Here is an 18,616-nt window from a genome sequence, read left to right as displayed (position 1 = left end):
TGAAATATTTAACCCAATTACATGAAGACACCAGTTGTTAGCATTTGGATTCATCCTTTGGACATTCAGTCCATTGAGGAGAAAGGATGTGCGTCTTTGACAGGACACTCGAGTTACAGGACCCAAGTTCTGTAACATACATCTGGGTAACCTTCTGCAGATACAGCAGTGGAGGAATTGTGTGCAGCTGTGTGAGGAAGTTCCCTGTATCTTATACCATGAAGAGGGCATGTATGTGGTTTGAGTAAAAGTTCAGAGTTCAAATGCCGATTCCATGCTGCTGTAGTCACTAGTCCCCAGGCTGCAGCAGGCAGGGCTGAGGCAGGCAAATTTGACTGCTGGTACTGGCCTATAAAGGATAGTTCTGTTTTTTAAATCCAGATTCTTTCCCCAAGCAACATAGGAATTAAACATCACGCCCTTCCAATTGTGCTCTCAGCACAATAATTTCTGCTTGCCGGACAAAATTATCCTCCCTCTCTTTCCCATGGACTGTTCCAGGGGTTTTACCAACCTTCCAGAGCAGATTTAGGAAAGGAGGCGGGAAGCTGCATTGCATTAGCAGGAGTCCTAGTGCTGGCTTCCATTGACAAGCTGGGTTAGTTGAATCTGGCCCGTAACGTTCCTTTCAGAAACCCTTTGAGTAGACTGTTTTCCCTATGTTGGTTCTAGATAACACAACTAATATTAGATGATTATAACTAGTAATTAGATAATCCTTTGGGGTAGCAGTATATCAGCTTACCCTGAGCAGCACCTCACCAGCTTGTTCATGGTTCCACATGTAACATGTGTTTACTTCAAATAGAGGTCTGTTCAAAGCCTTAATGCTGAAATGGTTGAACATGTTGCTTTTTGTAACCAGTTGTACACATTGAGGGATGCAGCGCAAGACCATACATAGGTTTTTTTGGGGTGGGGGTGGGAGATTAAGTTGCACTGTGTCCATTGAGGCTTGTTCCTGTGTAACTGAGTGTAGGACTGCAGCATTAACTACCTTTCCAACCTTTCTGATGGTAAGCTGGTAAGCTGATATAGAAAAATGTTACCAAGGGTTCTCAAATTCTTTACAAATACAAGACTCCAAAGTGTCTGAATACCTTGAAAGCTTCATGCAGTGTTCAGATAGGAAGGAATATTGCATATAGTAGGCTGCCACAAATTCTAGGTCTGAATTTAAGCATGAGAATTCTGCTACTTAGCTGAGATAGTTGTCATGATGCAGTTCCTTTCTTTTCTGGCTCCTCTAGATGAAGCAGATACTTACAACCACTCACACTAATTAAAATCTTGTTTGCTGAATCCTGCTTTGTTACAGCAAGTGGTTATCACGGCCCGTACATGAGACCTTTACCCTCAAGGAACTTTCCTCTGCCTCAATGAATAACTTCTTTACAGCATACCACAAAGCTAGACTTGATGCTTTTTATGTGCAAGGCCTAGCTATGTGCGTTTGATATAATTTGGAGACTTTTGACTGCATTTCAGTGAGGCCAGGCTTTCACTTATTTATACCCTCTTTTATTTTTCAACACTATTCAAATGCATGACAACACGTGATAATGCAGTGGTTGGGAAGGGTAAATGTGAATTGTTCTTCTGTGGCTTTAATTGCTGTAGTGTTATTGTTCTGGGCTCTCCTTGTAAAACACTCAAGATGTTTTAGGATATTGGATAAATACTTGTTTTTCAAAAACCTGTTTGTTCCTGTCAAGCTCTACTATCAATGTAGTGGGCTTGCATTAAAAGTATTGAAATCCACTTAAGTGACTGTGAAAATAAGTGTTGCATTTGTTTGAATTCAAACAATTAACAGATAAAATTTTAGCAGCTTGTTTGTACTGTATATAACAATTTCAGCTATAAACTTAAGCTTGTTTCATATGATGTTGAGCTTCAACTCAGTTTAGTATACCGATATGTGCTAGTTTTTAAGAAGTGTTTCAACTCCAAGGAGATTTTTAAAGGTTGGCATAAAAGCTGTATTAAGAACAGACAGTTTGTAAAACAATCGGGTCGTAGTCTAGTTTTAACTGTGAAACTAAAATGCAACATTCAGTGACAATAAAGGTGTATATTAACGTATTGCTTTAAAAAATAACGTATTAATGTATAGAGCTTCATTCCTTGACATACTCTAGCTTTTAACTGTATGTAATGAATTCTTTTCTAATTGTGGATTGGGAGTGAAGCAAGTATTGAGAGGGGTTATAGCACCAAGAATTCCATGTTCTGGGGCTACACGAGGTATAAAATAGCTCACAAAACAATGTTGGATTAAAAAAAATTGATGGTGTGATTTCAAAATGGCTTTGGACTCCTAACAATAAAAATTCTCTAACCAGCCTGGTGGAATGTGTCATCTTTCTGAAGTAGATTTTTGCCACTTAATTTTTCTCCCCCCCCCCCCATCAAATATTTATTTATCGTCAACCAACAAAGTGAATAATGAGTGAATGTGTCTGGATGTTGGATGGTTTATATTTGTAAGTGGGAGTGGGAGGTTTCAAATGAATGCTAAGTGTCTCCTGCCATTCTTTGTAGATGTCAGCTCACATAAGAATGTGGTCAAAACAAATGGCATATATGTGCATGTTCAGAGGTTGACCTTAGTTAGTCTTGGGGCACAAAATGAAGGTGATGAGTGAAAGGAAACTGGCCGATATGCATGGATAGCCTGCAGTCTGAAGCTAGCAGAAAGAATTGAAACCAGAAGCCACTGGAGGTGCCTAGGTAATGCTGGCAAATGACAGGCACCCCACTCACTGTTCTCATATGTCTTCCTTCCAGGGATTACTGAAGCCAAGTTTTCTTTAGACAACCCCTGAAAGCAATGAAGAAGATTACAGGGCTTAAGTAAAGTGGGATAGTTCTATCCTCCTTCCCCTCTCTGGGTTCCCCTTCTGCTCTTCCTCAACACAGCTAAGATATTTAGCATCACTTGCTCTTCTTCCAAGCCAAGCACTTCTAAGAAAATTCTTTCTAGTAGCACCTTAGAGACCAACTGAGTTTGTTCCTGGTATGAGCTTTCGTGTGCATGCACACTTCTTCAGATACTTCAGATATTCTAAGAAACTTCAAGTTGCGGGAACCACTTCCTCATTAGTGCCATCTAGTGCTGAGAGAGAGATTGTTTCTCCTGCCCTGTCCCATCCCCCAAGTTCTTCAATGAACCCACCCTGAGCCACAATGAAGCAACAGTTTTGCTTTTCTGCTGCAGGCAGACTTCAGGGATTCTACCCCATGAAGGAGGGAAACTGATGGATGGAAGCATGCAATTATCTGGCAGTGGTTTGCCTGAAGGTGTCGCAAGGTTATGCACCTTTGCTGCCTCCCAAATAGGAACGTACACACCCTGCAACCATCTGCCAGGGGGAAAAAGATGAACTTTTCCCAATCTTGCTTAAATTTCAAGAACAATGGATTAAGAAAAGGACAAATCACTATAATCCTTTTATAACAATTCCACTCAAAACCTAAAGAATACTTATTTAGTATTAGCAATTATCAGCGGCTCAAATTATCACTTGTTTTGTATGCTATTTAGTTTAAAGAAATTTTTAAGAATGCACAGTAATATGATTATATGTATTTGCAATTAAATACATTTAAAACCCTAAAAAACATTTTTTTGCCCCATTCTATTTTGTGGGCAATGAGTTGAAAGACACAAATATATTTCAGTGCTGGAATAGAGCTGCTCGCAATGCTGCAGCATTTTTCCATACTAGAAACCATTACAATATATACACAAGATTCATACTTTTCTAACATGGCTGGCTTTTATTTTTTGTATAAAAAACATTTAAAAAAAAGATACAGCTGAGAGCACCTCTGACACATAATGATTAGAAAGTTTCAGAACAGGTATCAAGCTTTCCACAGCAGAAAAACTGAGGTACTAGGTGCATCGTTTTTTAAAGTCTCTTAATTGCAAGATTTCTTTAAAACCCTATTTCATTTCACTGTGATATTAATAATGCTGACATCTTCATAGGGCTTGTCAGTTTTGGGGTTGACTTTCACATTTGAAATTCTCTGAACGACTTCCATTCCTTTAGATACTCTTCCAAACACACTGTGCTTGTTGTCCAGCCATGGCTGTGCAGGGCCATATCAAGTTGATGGAGCAAAAGAAAGAGAAAATTAGGATTAAATCTCAAGTTACTATACTGAGAACTGTGTAATGTAAACTATCGCCAATGGGATCTCTATAATTAAACACTATTACACTGAATGCTTGTTTGTTTGGTGACTTAACTCTCCAATCCAAAAGGCTGCATGCGCACAGAAGCAGTTTCTGCAGACATATCCCAAGCTGGATAATGAACCATGAACACTGGTACTGCCTTTACAGTTTCTGTGCACACATTAGGTTGTGGACAAGTTTTGATCATTTGGTGGGGGGTGGGGTAGGAGAACTAAATCCTGCTACCTTCTCACCAAACAGATTATTTAAGCTATTTATATTAAATATGTGTATCCCCCTTTCCAATCCAGTGTTTCACAAGGCAGCATATAACATAACGATAATATGAAACGGATAACTCCTCCCTTGATGGTAAGCAGCCAGGAGAGCAGCTGGGTAGTAGGTTTGATGTTAAAACCTCTCCCCGAGTATCTTATCCTGCCACATCTGCTGTGATAAATCGGGGGTGGGGAGAAGAGACCCAACCTAGAAAGTTTTCTGCCCAGCCACACTGGATGCAAGTCATTCAGGGATGAGGCCTATCTAGTGGAAGAAAGACAAGTGTTGGACTTAGCCTAGGGACCCCTGCCTTCAGATGGAAACTCAGCTTTGAACTGCAGTGCACTTTGGGTCAATCACTATCTTTCAGTCCTGGCTTCCAGATCTGGTAGTAGCAAGAATAAAACATAGATAGGATGTTGCAAGCACCTCAGAAGAAGGGCAAGGTATGTGTTTAATTTTAAAAAAGTAATCAGATTACAGCTGTGTTATAGAGCACTACTCCATTTGGACTTTTCAGCCAGTGTCTGCAGAGGAACATAGGGGTTTGCTAATAGCCAGCATATCTTAACCTGACATATGCACAAAAAATGAGAAGTGGGCAATAGCTCATATCCAATTTTGCACTGGTTTCAGAGGGATGCTGATGCACTTCAAACTTCTTCCCGCTTCTCCAAACCCTCTGAAGCACAGTTACATATACAGAGTGAGTCTTTTAAAAGAGGCCCCATGGAACATGTGTACTCTGTATCCACAGGGCCTCTTTTAAAGGACTCACCCAGTACAACAATGTGGCTCCTTGCTGTTCTCATAAGCCCAGCAGAAGGGTAGGGGCTCATTCCTGCAATTGTGGTAAGATTTGGAAACATCACAGTATAACCAAACTCCATGCCTCCAAGTGCTCTCAAAGCCCGATTCCACATCAGAGAAGACCCTGCTACTCTGTTGAGTTGTGATATAAGGCAGAGCATACAGTAACAAATTCTAGCTGGCTGTCAAGGGCAACAAAAGATGCTGGGTCTCTTAAGAAGCATTCAGTCATGGGTGCTCCCACCCACAACTGAAATGGTACAGGCCAGGTACAGGCTTATTACCTCATCTGTTTGGGGAAACAAAGTATAGTAATAATGTTTTTCTGCAGCTAATGTAATATTGGTGGCTGCCTTCAGCTCCTTCCCCTGTAACCACCAAGTAGACTAGCGATAGGAAACATGGTTTTTCAGTTACAGGACTATAACTTGCATTGCATGGCCTGCATGATCAAAAGTCACGAGATGGCAGGAGCTGTTGTTCAAAAACATCTGGAAGTCCATAGGCTTCCTCATCCTTATAGTAGACAACAGACACAATGGAATACCCCTTCCATCTACCAACAGCCTCAAAACTTTTGCTACTCACAAAGAGGTAATTCAATGACCACTGTTAAGACATCCACCCCCATCAATCTATCCGGACACTGAGGTCCAGCGCTGAGGGCCTTATGGCGGTTCCCTCACTGCGAGAAGCCAAGTTACAGGGAACCAGGCAGAGGGCCTTCTTGGTAGTGGCACCCGCCCTGTGGAATGCCCTCCCACCAGATGTCAAAGAGAATAACAACTACCAGACTTTTAGAAGACATCTGAAGGCAGCCCTGTTTAGGGAAGCTTTTAATGTTTGATTGATTATTGTATTTTAATGTTTTGTTGGAAGCCGCCCAGAGTGGCTGGGGAGGCCCAGCCAGATGGGCGGGGTATAAATAAATTATTATTAAATTATTATATAAATTATTATCAGACATGGTACTTACAGTTGGTACCACTGTTACAAAAAACTGTGAGCCGTTGGTATTTGGTCCTGCATTAGCCATACTAAGTGTGTAGGGCCTGTCATGTCGCAGAGTTGAGTGAAACTCATCCTCAAATTCTCCTCCCCATATACTTTCACCTCCCATTCCAGTTCCAGTAGGATCTCCAGTTTGGATCATGAAGCCCTATGTTTGGAGGGGGAGAAAGAAAAATCACAATTTAGGACATTAGCAGCCCTGCTGGATTAGGCACAGTCCAACATCCTGCTTAAAATGGTGGCTAAATAAGATGCCTCCAGAAAGCCCACAAGCAGGACTTGAAGACAACAGCCTTCTCCTGCTGCTGTCTCCAGAACTGACACAGTAGTACCTCGGGTTACATACGCTTCAGGTTACATACTCCGCTAACCCAGAAATAACGCTTCAGGTTAAGAACTTTGTTTCAGGATAAGAACAGAAATTGTGCTCTGGCGGCGCAGCAGCAGCGGGAGGCCCCATTAGCTAAAGTGGTCTTCAGGTTAAGAACAGTTTCAGGTTAAGAACGGACCTCCAGAACGAATTAAGTACGTAACCAGAGGTACCACTGTACTCAGAAACATACAGCCTCTGAACAAGGAAGTACCATACTGCCATCAGGACTAGCATCCATAGATGAAGCCTTATCCTCTATGAATGTGTCAAATCCCTTTTTAAAGCCTAGTGCCATTACCACATCTCATGGCAACAAATTTTGAAAATTAATTATGCACTGTGTGAAGTACTTTTTTTTTTTGGTCTGACTCAAATCTACTATTAATCAGTGTCATTAAGAGATCCAAATTTCAGTATTACCAAGAAAGGAGTAAAAATGTCTATCCATTTAATCTACAGCAGTGAGATCACTGTATCCCATAGAAGATGGATATGCTGTGATTACAGTTTTGGAATTCTGCACAAAATCCTTCAGAAATGCAAATGCAAAATCCACAAGTAGGGTAGGACTTAATAATAAGATGTGCATAAAGCCATTATGGGACAGGAAAAATTAAAGATATTGCAGCCCTGTTTATCTAACGAGCTCAACAATATTTGAGAACACAGAAATAGTTACTAATACCAAAGTTACCTTGATTATGCGATGAAATGTGTGGCCATTGTAGTAGCCATTCCTACTATGTACACAGAAGTTTTCCACTGTTTTGGGACACCTACAGTTAAAAGGTATTAGATGTTAGTATAGTACTTAGTGCACTGGAATAGGGTAATGTTTTCAATTAGTCCCTATTTGTAGATGCTCTAGTGAAACTGAGAGCACTTGACTGCAACTATCTATATCCATAAAGAACTATGGCCACCTGGCAGATCATTCAGTAGGAAGACAACTCTTCATTCACGATCACATTCTGTGAATAATTTGCCTATTACAAATTAAAATTGCCTTCTTGTTATGGAAAAAAAGGAAAGCTTACAAGCTTCTTCCTTTTGTTACAATGGAGGAGAAAGCAGTAGAAGTAAAATGCTTTACCAGAGCAAAAAAGGTGGTACAGTGGTACCCCGCAAGACGAATGCCTCGCACAACGAAAAACTCGCAAAACGAAAGGGTTTTGCGAGTTTTAGTTGACTCGCGAGACGAATTCGTCTATGGCTCTTTTTCGCAAGACGAATTCGTCTGGCGAGGTACCACTGTAAGCACCGGAGCCTCGCCCCGCCATGTTTTAAAGCTGCAGGGAGTGTTGCTGTTCGCTCCTTGCAGCTTTAAAACGCGGCGCGACGCGGATCCGGTGCGCGGGGGGCGGCGTCGGATCGCGCACGGCCATCCAAAATGGCGGCGCGATCCCACTCCACCCCCCGCGCACCGGAGCCTCGTCGCGCCGTGTTTTAAAGCTGCAGGGAGCCAACAGCAGCACTCCTGTTCGCTCCCTGCAGCTTTAAAACGCGGTGCCGCGCCATTACAGGGAGCTGTAAAGGCTTACCTTTTTCTCCGGTCGGGAGGGGTGTTGTGCATCGCATCCATCTTGGATCGACTGTGCATGTCTGCGATCTCCAGACATGCACAGTCGATCCAAGATGGACGCGATCCATCTTGGATCGACTGTGCATGTCTGCGATCTCCAGACATGCACAGTCGATCCAAGATGGATGCGATGCACAACACCCCTCCCGACCGGAGAAAAAGGTAAGCCTTTACAGCTCCCTGTAATGGCGCGGCACCGCGTTTTAAAGCTGCAGGGAGCGAACAGGAGTGCTGCTGTTGGCTCCCTGCAGCTTTAAAACACGGCGCGACGAGGCTCCGGTGCGCGGGGGGGGGGCGGAGTGGGATCGTGCCGCCATTTTGGATGGCCGTGCGCGATCCGACGCCGCCCCCCGCGCACCGGAGCCTCATCGTGCCGCGTTTTAAAGCTGCAGGGAGCGAACAGGAGTGCTGCTGTTGGCTCCCTGCAGCTTTAAAACACGGCGGGGCAAGGCTCCGGTGCGCGGGGGGGCGGAGTGGGATCGCGCCGCCATTTTGGATGGCCGTGCGCGATCCGACGACGCCTCTCCCCACCGGAGCCTCATCGCGCCACGTTTTAAAGCTGCAAGGAGCGAACAGCAGTGCTGCTGTTCGCTCCCTGTAGCTTTAAAACACGGCGCGGCGAGGCTCCGGTGACGGTCGGAAGGGGCCCCCGGACTTTTTCCCCCATAGGAACGCATTAATTAAATTTTAATGCGTTCCTATGGGAAACGGTGCCTCGCAAGACGAAATTTCCGCAAGACGAAAAGTCTTGCGGAACGAATTAATTTCGTCTTGCGAGGCACCACTGTACCATAGATATAAGGTAACCAAACCAAGGGAAAAGGTACAGCTCTGTCAATGATGCTGGTGAATGGTCCAACAGTAGCTCAAGATAATGAGAATCTTTATTAAAATGAAATGAAATAGAAAAGTATTCATATACATACTCAACAGGGAAGAGCTTGACATGTATATCTCCCATGCTTGTGTGGATAATGGCACTATCAGAAACTCGCTTGGGTCCTTCAGCTTGAGTGGCTGCCATGACCTCTTCTTTAGATGGCTTCTCATTAAATACATCTCTGTCAGAATCTGCACTTTTGGTGTCTTCTGGTTCACGTTTGGTAAACTGAAGGACAAGATAGCAGCATCCTTGTTTCTCTTATTGACTAATGGAATTGGAAGGATCATACACTGTAGTTCTAAAGACATATTGTTCCTAACTAGTGATAGGCTTCCCAGGCACCATATTATGTTGCTGAACTGGAAGGCTTTCTGTCTTCCTGTAGTTTAAATACTGTTTCTGGTCCTATGCCAAGTGAAAAGAATTGCCCTTTGACATATTTTTGGAATATCTGAAGACTGTCAACATAAACATCTCAACAAAAAACTTTAAGTTTTTATGTGAGCTAAACTTAGCTTTAGCTTTAAAGACATGTTTCTGTGGCCCCTGTATCTTTGAAGGTTTCTACTGCATTTTCACCTCAAGGGAGAGTTCTCATAACGAAATAGTCACCAACTAGTTGTTTGGTATAAGGAAGTACAAAAATGTACTAAATTTCATGTTAGAATTAGAACCAAGTTGTAAGACATGTGAATATTATTATATCAAAGGCTATCAAAAGGGGGGGTGGGAATCACTTGGCAACTTTAGGTGATTGAAAGATGGGAAGCACACCCATCCGCTAAAAGTAGCCTACAGGGTGCAGGAAAACTGCCAGCTAGATCCCCTGGTATAAACTTACCATATAAAATCTGTTCTTTTTGAAGGAGGTGCAGATTATTGTTGGATCAGCTTGGATATTCTGAAGAACGGGGTTGTCGGATGCTTTCATCTCTACTGTAACAGCAGCACGGTGTTTCTTTGCGACACCTTGGAACAGAGCCAGTTGCATGACCCTGATGTTCTCCTGCTTGCCTAGGATTCTAACACATCTACACAAAGGAAAGGAAAATTCGTGAACCTCAAAATCATTATGTAGCTTGCCTTTAAAATGTAGTATTTCAGAGCATCCTGCATCCAAATATCATATTAATTTTTGGATTGATCTGGAAGCAAAGATCCCCAGTACATCATAGAATTACGACTACCTTCTGGAAAGCACTGCGGGCTAGAAACTAGGTGAACTTTATGTTCTTAAACATATTTGGACTCTTAATACAAATGGATAATGAAAAAGTATCAGTTATAACACACCAGAAAGCTGATCTAAAGTATCAGTTCTCATATTATGGGTCCCATGATGGATAGCTAATGAAAGTGTATGATCTGGAATCATTTAACCAATGGAAATCTGCAAATTATGTGGATAGTCACTGTCAGATCTGCATTAGGGTTGCTCACGAGTAATGAGGCATGAGTCTCAACTGTCTTAACAGTTTATTGGTGCAGACTATTTACAGTGCAGAGAACGTGAAAACATGACCATCCTAGTCACTTGCAGAATCCGGGAGTGCTGGTTTCCGGCTGCGATCCCAACATAGGAATTTCGGCACCCCAAAGCGCCGCCTCCCCGGTCTCCTTTTGACCCCTCTGTGCAACTGGGGCGACGGAAGGGGCGTGCTCCCCTCAGAGCGCAACTCATGAGGTGTGCTGGGGCTCTCAGCAGCATCTCCAAGCCCTTGTCTCGCCTGGCTACTTCCAGCCTGCCCCTCCCTGCTGGAGGAGGTGCCGCTTTTCCCGCTTGAAGAGGTTTCACTACTGAGGAGGTGTCAGGGCTCTCGGTACATCGACAAGACCTCCTGCCCTGCCGAGGGCAGTTCCCTGACAGTCCCCTTCCATCATTCACCAGGAATGTGAAACTGGGCACTGAATCTCCACATCGGGGGGGGGGGAGCCTCCATTCTGTGGGCTAACCTTGGTGTCAAGGGGGTACAATTTAACTCACAAGGCCATTTTCTTCTAAACCTGTATCAGGGGGTGGGTGGGATGTGGGGTTCGAACCAGAGTTTAAGCAAGTCATGGTTTATAAGCCAACAATAAACCATGGCTATTCATCTACATAGCAGAGTTGTGACTGTCAGACAAACTACCAAAACATCAGAGCTTACTTTCTGAAAAGCAGACGTTATTTCCTATAGATGATAAAAGATGGTTAGCATTTCACTAGCATATCAGGTGACACTAATCATATAAATTAACTAACATGGATCATAGAAACAGAGAAAACTGCTTTATACAAAGTGAGACCATTGGATCCAATTAGCTCAGTAAGTCAACACTGTCTGGCAAGGGCTCACCACTATTTCAGACAGAAGTATCTCCTAGATCTACCTGGAGACGTCAGGGTTTGAAAGTGGGACCTTCTGCATGCAAGCAGATGTTCTACCACTGAGCTATAGCACTCCCAATGAGTAATGCCAACTCAGTTCTATTTAACTGTATTATGTATCAATTTGGAGCAATTAAAGAGACTATGAAGGCTGAGCTTCTTTCTTTAAAATCTCTTGGGAATCCCTGAACAAAAAAAAAATACAGTAGGCACACCTAACATGAAATAATAAGAGCAAGACTTACCGGTTGTTTCCACATTTATGACCTTGATTCCCAACATTGTCCCATAGAGCACAAAGTGTCCAGTTTCATTCAAAAATGATGTTAATTAATCTGACAGCATCCACTTTTCCAGCTCCCGCTCCACAGCCATACGCCGACCAAATTCCATGTCAGCAGCTGTTGTCTCATTTGTTGCAGCTCAGTAAACATCTACAGAAACAAGACACCTACCTATAATTATGTGTAAACTTGACTGGATTTATTTTTAATAAATTCTGTATAATGCATGTTATTTTTTCTGTAAGCTGCTTGGAGATGCCATATGAAATGGTTATAAGTTCAATGAATAAATCAATTAGCCCCTCAAACACAACACCTAAATTCTTAATTTATTTATTTCTTTTGCAGTAGGCTACATTGGTTCTTGTTTAGTATAGTTTTATCTGCAGAGTTTAGGAATGTTGGCAGAATTATTTTCATAGAGATGCCACATCTATTCATGTGCAAAGGATTGAGTATGCACATAAATGCTGTGTTTGCACATAACTCTAAGCCATGGTTTGATTTAACCCCTTGCTTTTTCCTTTAGGACTAATTGCAGTCATTAACAGTCATCTACAGGTTTTCCACAACCCATCAGCCAATCACCCATTCCCACCACCCTTCAAAGTAATACCCCTCCCCACTCTCTCACTATATATAAGGGTCCTGGTGACTTCTATTTCAGTGTATCTGAAGAAGTGTGCATGCACACGAAAGCTCATACCGAGAACAAACTTAGTTGGTCTCTAAGGTGCGACTGGAAGGATTTTGTTTGTTTGTTTGACTATGTCAGACCAACACGGCTACCTACCTGTAACATGATTTGTTCAAAACACAAGTCTCATAGATGAGCAAATAAGACATGACTTATTTATCCAAAGCTTGGTTTGTTTTCTAGCTGCTCTTGCCTCTGCAGATTGACAGTGTTTAACGTGCAATGGTCAAACAAGCCATGGTTAAGCATGGTTAAAATATAACATCAAACCAGAATTTAAACAAGCCATGGTTTATAAGCCCACAAGAATCCACGGCTACTTATCATGGTTTCTTGCCAGAAAAAAATTATGATCACTCTGCTGAGCCACACTTTGGCTAAACAAAACACAGTTCAGTATTATGTGCTAATGAGGTCAATTTATGTAACATACGACCATTTTAATTACATGTGTCTTTACACAATTAAAATACATACTTTAACAAGTATAGCAAAATGTTGGCAAGTCATATATTGGATGTGGCATCTGACAAGGTTATAGTAATTAGACAGTTAATAATTTGAGTTGAAGCAAATTAAAAGTAATACAATTTTATTAGAAAGCACAATAAAAGTAATTTAGTTAACATTTGTAACAACAGTAGAGCCTTCTAAAAATACCATTTATTTTTTCCTTGATTGTTAACTTCATGGTATCCATTTTTATCAGAATCTTTATTATAGTCTATTAGCCCACATACTCTGAGGAGTATAACTAAAAGAAGAATAAATCGCCAGTGTATTAATAATGCTAAACAGATATTGCAATGTAATGTTGAAAATATTCCTCTTATAGAGGACAATTTGTATATATGTATGTATGGAGTACTTCTCATCTGTGAAAGAAATAAAAAAAAGATCATCTGTACTGGCAAGTAACTGAATGTTGAAAAATAAATATACTTACACTTAAAGATTCATCGAAGACCCTCATCAGTTTCCCTGTCAAAAATCTGAAAATTCGGACTTTTCTGTCAGAACCAATAGTAGCCATTTTTTTGCCATCAGGGGAGAAACATATACTAGTTAGGTATGCTTTACACTTAGCAAATTCATATAAATCAGTGTCTGTTTTATATTCCCAATTCACATTTTTGGGAAATTTGTATTCATGGCGAGGCCCAGTCCAGTATTCAATCATTCCGGACTTGTCAGATGATACTATGACTTTATAGACAGAGTTCAGTCGTATCTGAGTAAGAGGCGATGTGTGAAGCTTATCAAAAATGTGAAGTGGCTGATTGTTTCCTCGACCATCATATATGAATATTTTCCCAGTACTCTTCTCAGACGCTGCAACTGAAGATATTGCATCTCCTGGGCAATACACCCATTCACACTGACCAGGGTAGTAGCTAAAATAAAAAGAATAATTGGATTGGCATGATTTTAGGACTATAGATGAAATATTGAAATTCAATATTCTAAATAAAAAGCTAATAATAATCATATGAAATACTTTTTCTCTGGAATATTTTGAAATATTGCTTTAATTTAACAAGGATTTAGGCAGAACATATTATTTCCTACAAGATGACCATTTCATTAACAATACTATAATAATTCCTATTTCAGTAGAGCAATCACTTTCATTTTATTCAGTTCAAGCAGCTATCTGTTTAGCCTACATGAAGGCTACTTAGTCCAGGCATGAACTGTTTTGGTAAAAGACATTTTTAAAAAGCAGTTTAGCATTTGGCTAACTATACTTGCAACCTGTATCTATGCATTTTTCTCAGAAGTAATCCCCACTGTGTTAAATGAAACTCCTCCCAGTCACATGGGGAAATCCTTTGAACACTCACTTAACAGAAATTCTCAGTAAATCACTGCACAGGATTGGACTGAAACAATAAAATCCTAATCATTGCTTGGTAGGTAATTCCACTGACTACAGTGATATAAGTAAGCATAGCTCTTCATCGGGTGTGTTGGGACCTCTATGTGGACAGCATTCTAATACTAACACCTGTGGCATCACCAGCATTTTTCATTGTCTTTAATTTTTTCTTTGTTGAGAGAGAGAAACAGGAATGGCAAACATAAATTCTCTTTCTCATACAGACTGCACCAAGGACCTTTTCCTGCACACATATACATGACCTGTGACATGAACTCTGAAGAACACATAAGAAGTTCACAGATACACTAATTTCCCCAGCTACTTTAATGGAGGTGGGCAGCTCGGCACATGCATCTCTTTGTCATGCAAGACTCCACTTGAGCTGACATGCATTAAGTAGAAACTCTGGGTGTGCTTTGCAACCACTTGTAAGGCTGTAGAAGAGAGTAATTCTTATTTTCTTCAATGGTCTTATCTCAAGGAATCTGAATTCATCAAAATAACTGGCAACTTTAAAATAAGTAGTTTGCTTTACATTTTTCCTGCATAATGTCCCCCTTCACAACTCATGATTATATGCAATGTAATACAACACTGTATTTGCTTGCTGTATTCTTTCCTGCTCCTTTATTAAAAGTATGCCAGCAATTACACATCACCATTATTTGTGTACCATAATCAATCACAACCAATTACCTCTTAGACAGAAGTATTCTAAAGCATTAAGAAATCTACCAAGACCGTTAAAAAAGAAGTCTTCACCCAAGTTTCAGCATGTGATCATATCAAAGTTCACCACATCAAAAACCTTCATTGCTCTATCATCCCCAACAGAGCAGAATAATGCACCTTCTGAACTACCAGCAATGCTCTCAATAACACCTATTGTGAGCAAAAAAAAAGGAAATAGTCTGCTTCCAGAGAATAAGTCCTCTTCATTGGAGGAAAAAATGGAAGAAAATCCTAATAGCTATATAAATGCTTCAGATGGAATTATGTTCAGATGGAACTAAAGCTGCAAGGACAAATAAGTACCTTTGAACTCAGTAGGATTTATTTCTGAATAGTCATGTATAAAATGGCCCTAGAAGGCTGGGATTCAAAGATCACAATATAACTGAGAGCTTCTGCAGTCTTCTAATCTCAGTTCTCCATATAGTATCTGGTGTGATATTGAAAAGCCATTTTTCAATAACAGTTGTTGGTGATGTCCATGGCTTGAAGAAGAAAGAGCTCAGAGGCCCAGTGCATACCAGCAACAAATAGGAAAACAGGACTCCTGCACCAGTAGAAGAGGAGAATTTCATCAGGTGCTGCCTGGCATGCAAGGTACACCAGCTGAAATGTCTTCTTCTATGCAACTATTAAAGGCGCAAGAGCACTGTCTACGCACTGTCATCTGGATACCCCACTGGTGCATTTCACAAAAACTAATCACTCAAGCTAAGTAACATTAGAGAACCCAATTTTTAAATATGGTAAGGATTGTTTAAAGTGTGCTATGAAGCAGAATTTTTTTAATAAAGTTTTTTATTTTTTCAATATAAGAAAAAGAACAAACACATCACATATAACGCATACACAAAAAAAACATAATAAACATTAAGCAATACAATACAAAAAACAAAAATAAAGCTTGTACCTACCTACACAAATTAACACTATCTTTATCTCATTCATGTTTCAATCTTCATTAGCTGGGGACCTCCCCCGCAAACTCGGCTGCATTCAATATCAATATACTGTGGGTAATTTGTATCTTTTTCTCATAAACATATACTAACCTTCTTATATCGTTAAAACAAATTAATCACATATGTTTCCATCACTTATACTATATATTCTAAGTTTCTATGAAGCATATTTAAATGATGAAATAATAATATTATTTTTGAAAAAAGAAAAAGAAAATACCAATCACAGTAACATTACCTAAAATGGCTACGGAAAATGTTTAAACAAAATTCAATTCCCTCTTCTACTTTCTTCCAGAATTTGACATGTCCATCGTGGCTGGCTGTTATTACAAAATCAGTCCTGCTTGTACAAGCACATAACCTTCATATTATAAAAGAACCACAAACCTAAATCTCTGCTTCACTAGCAACCTTCCACAGGAGTCTGCAGCTTCTGGCTAGTTTGGGAAGCCAAATCACAGGTGCAGGTCACTAGTATACTACTTATTCCCAAAGAGAGGGAAGAGATTTAATACAACATGCTGAACCTCAGAGAAACTATTCAGTTCACACTGGGCTTTACAAAGTCACTTGGGCGAGTCTCCAAAGCATATTACAACATGGACTGTCTCAAGTCCTCCTACAGAGTTTGAAACTCTAGAGATGGTTCTTACAGTTGTGCCGCACTTCAGAGATGCTCAAAACAGACTCAATGCAACAAAGACATGTCACAACTTTCCCCCTTAAGCTTGGAGCTGAAAAGCAGGATGAGCTAAGCTGCACTTATAGAAGCATAGAATTGTGGCATTAGAAGGGATTCCAAGGGACATCTAGTCCAACCCCTACAATCCAAGAATGTTATTAAGCACTCTTTAGGCAAGATGCAATTCCTGAAACATACATATGGTCCAATTCTACAATACTTAAAATAGAAAAAAGAGACTTACTTAGTACATACTACATGTGTGATGACATCTCTGTGCATATAACTGCGTTCATACATTGAAGCACTGGGGAGATTATCCAGGTAGACATGTTCAAACTCAAGAACTATAAATAAAGAAATATTGTTTCCTAAAAATCATATTCCATTTCAAAAATGTTATTCAAATTATTTTGATTTATAAGAGACTAAACTTCGCTTTCAATACTGTGGTAATGGAGAACAGCTGTGTAGCTGTATCATCGTGTTATATGTGGCTTGATTCCCACACAAACAAATAAGCGTACACATAACTGCAGCCCTAGTTGTCACACAAGCAGCAAAAACTGTGCTTGGACTGCACTACTTCAGACTGCTCACATGACTTAAGTATCCATAAAAATAAAGCTGAGTGAAACTGAGTGAAGGAATTGTTTGCATGCATGCATATGTACACAGAGATACATTTTAAACATGTGAACTCCCACCTGTGCCACTTAAAATGAATTTTAAAAGTTCCAGAACATTCAGCGATACATAAAAATGCATGCAGCGATATTTAAGCCACTACAGTACAGGAGAAGGAAATTCCAGCCCTATTATTTAACTTGTAACCTAACTCAAACCACATTTACTGAGAAGTAAGCAACAGTGCTTTCAGTGGGACTTACGGCCAGGTAAGCATGCACAGGGACAGGGACAGGGATGCGGGTGGCGCTGTGGTCTAAACCACTGAGCCTCTTGGGCTTGCGATCATAAGGTCAGCGGTTCCAATCCCTTCGACGAGGTGAGCTCCCGTTGCTCAGTCCCAGCTCCTGCCAACCTAGCAGTTCAAAAGCACGCCAAAAGTGCAAGTAGATAAATAGGTACCACTCCGACGGGAAGGTAAACGGCGTTTCTGTGCGCTGCTCTGGTTTTACCAGAAGCAGCTTAGTCATGCTGGCCACATGACCCAGAAAAACTGTCCGCGGACCAATGCCGGCTCCCTCGGCCACTAAAGAGAGATGAGCACCACAACCCCAGAGTTGTTCAAGACTGGACTTAACTGTCAGGGGTCCTTTACCTTTACCTTTTTAAGCACGTGCAAGCATCAAGTAGAGAACTGCTTCACTCTTACGGGGGATGTCATGCAAGGTAGAGCATGTCAAGTCAGAAGCGTCAAGAGCGCAAAGGAGACATAACAGCTGCACCTCGCAACTTCCTGAACAGTTAGTTACGTACAGATCATGACCACCGAGCCAGGTATTCGCAAGCACAGTGCCGCACACTGGGCAACAAGCAGCCTTGGTCTGCCTGCAACTCAGTTTAAACACGCCTCCAAGGAACGTGCAGCGAATCACCCGACCCCCGACGCTCCGAAGGAAACACAAGGAGGGACGAAGTGCTGAAGAAGAGTCCAGCGAGGCTGACAGCCTCTGAGGCATTTCCCCCCACCCGCCCCGCTCCTCGTTCCCACGTCGCCCGCCCTTACCTTTCCTCTTTTTCACCTGCACGGCCTCCCCAGGTAAAGGGCCCACCCAGCGGTCTCCTTCCTCTTCTCTCCCTCCTTCCTCCTCCGACCCTTCCCCTCCTTTCGCTTCGCCCTCCTCTCCCTCGCCGTGCCTCCTCTTGCGCGGAAGGTCCGCGGACGCCATATTGACGCTGCTTTTTCCCGGCGCTG

At 41.5% G+C, this 18,616-nt stretch overlaps 1 protein-coding gene across 1 annotated transcript; it reads right to left on the bottom strand.

Moving 5' to 3' along the window:
• Positions 1–3,768: 3,768 nt before the first annotated feature.
• PPWD1 (peptidylprolyl isomerase domain and WD repeat containing 1) lies at positions 3,769–18,605 on the bottom strand. Its single transcript, XM_033164006.1, is given in 15 exon segments — positions 3,769–4,101; positions 6,255–6,437; positions 7,357–7,438; positions 9,171–9,352; positions 9,969–10,158; positions 11,737–11,807; positions 11,809–11,843; positions 11,846–11,893; positions 11,896–11,929; positions 13,423–13,870; positions 15,121–15,136; positions 15,139–15,240; positions 16,286–16,395; positions 16,982–17,084; positions 18,428–18,605. Coding segments are annotated over 15 exon segments (1,911 nt in total). The 5' UTR covers positions 18,591–18,605; the 3' UTR covers positions 3,769–3,957.
• Positions 18,606–18,616: the final 11 nt, after the last annotated feature.

This window comes from Lacerta agilis, chromosome 11 (genome assembly GCF_009819535.1).
Source record: "Lacerta agilis isolate rLacAgi1 chromosome 11, rLacAgi1.pri, whole genome shotgun sequence".
Taxonomy (NCBI): Eukaryota; Metazoa; Chordata; class Lepidosauria; order Squamata; family Lacertidae; genus Lacerta; species Lacerta agilis.
This window is presented reverse-complemented; position numbering and strand designations above follow the sequence as displayed.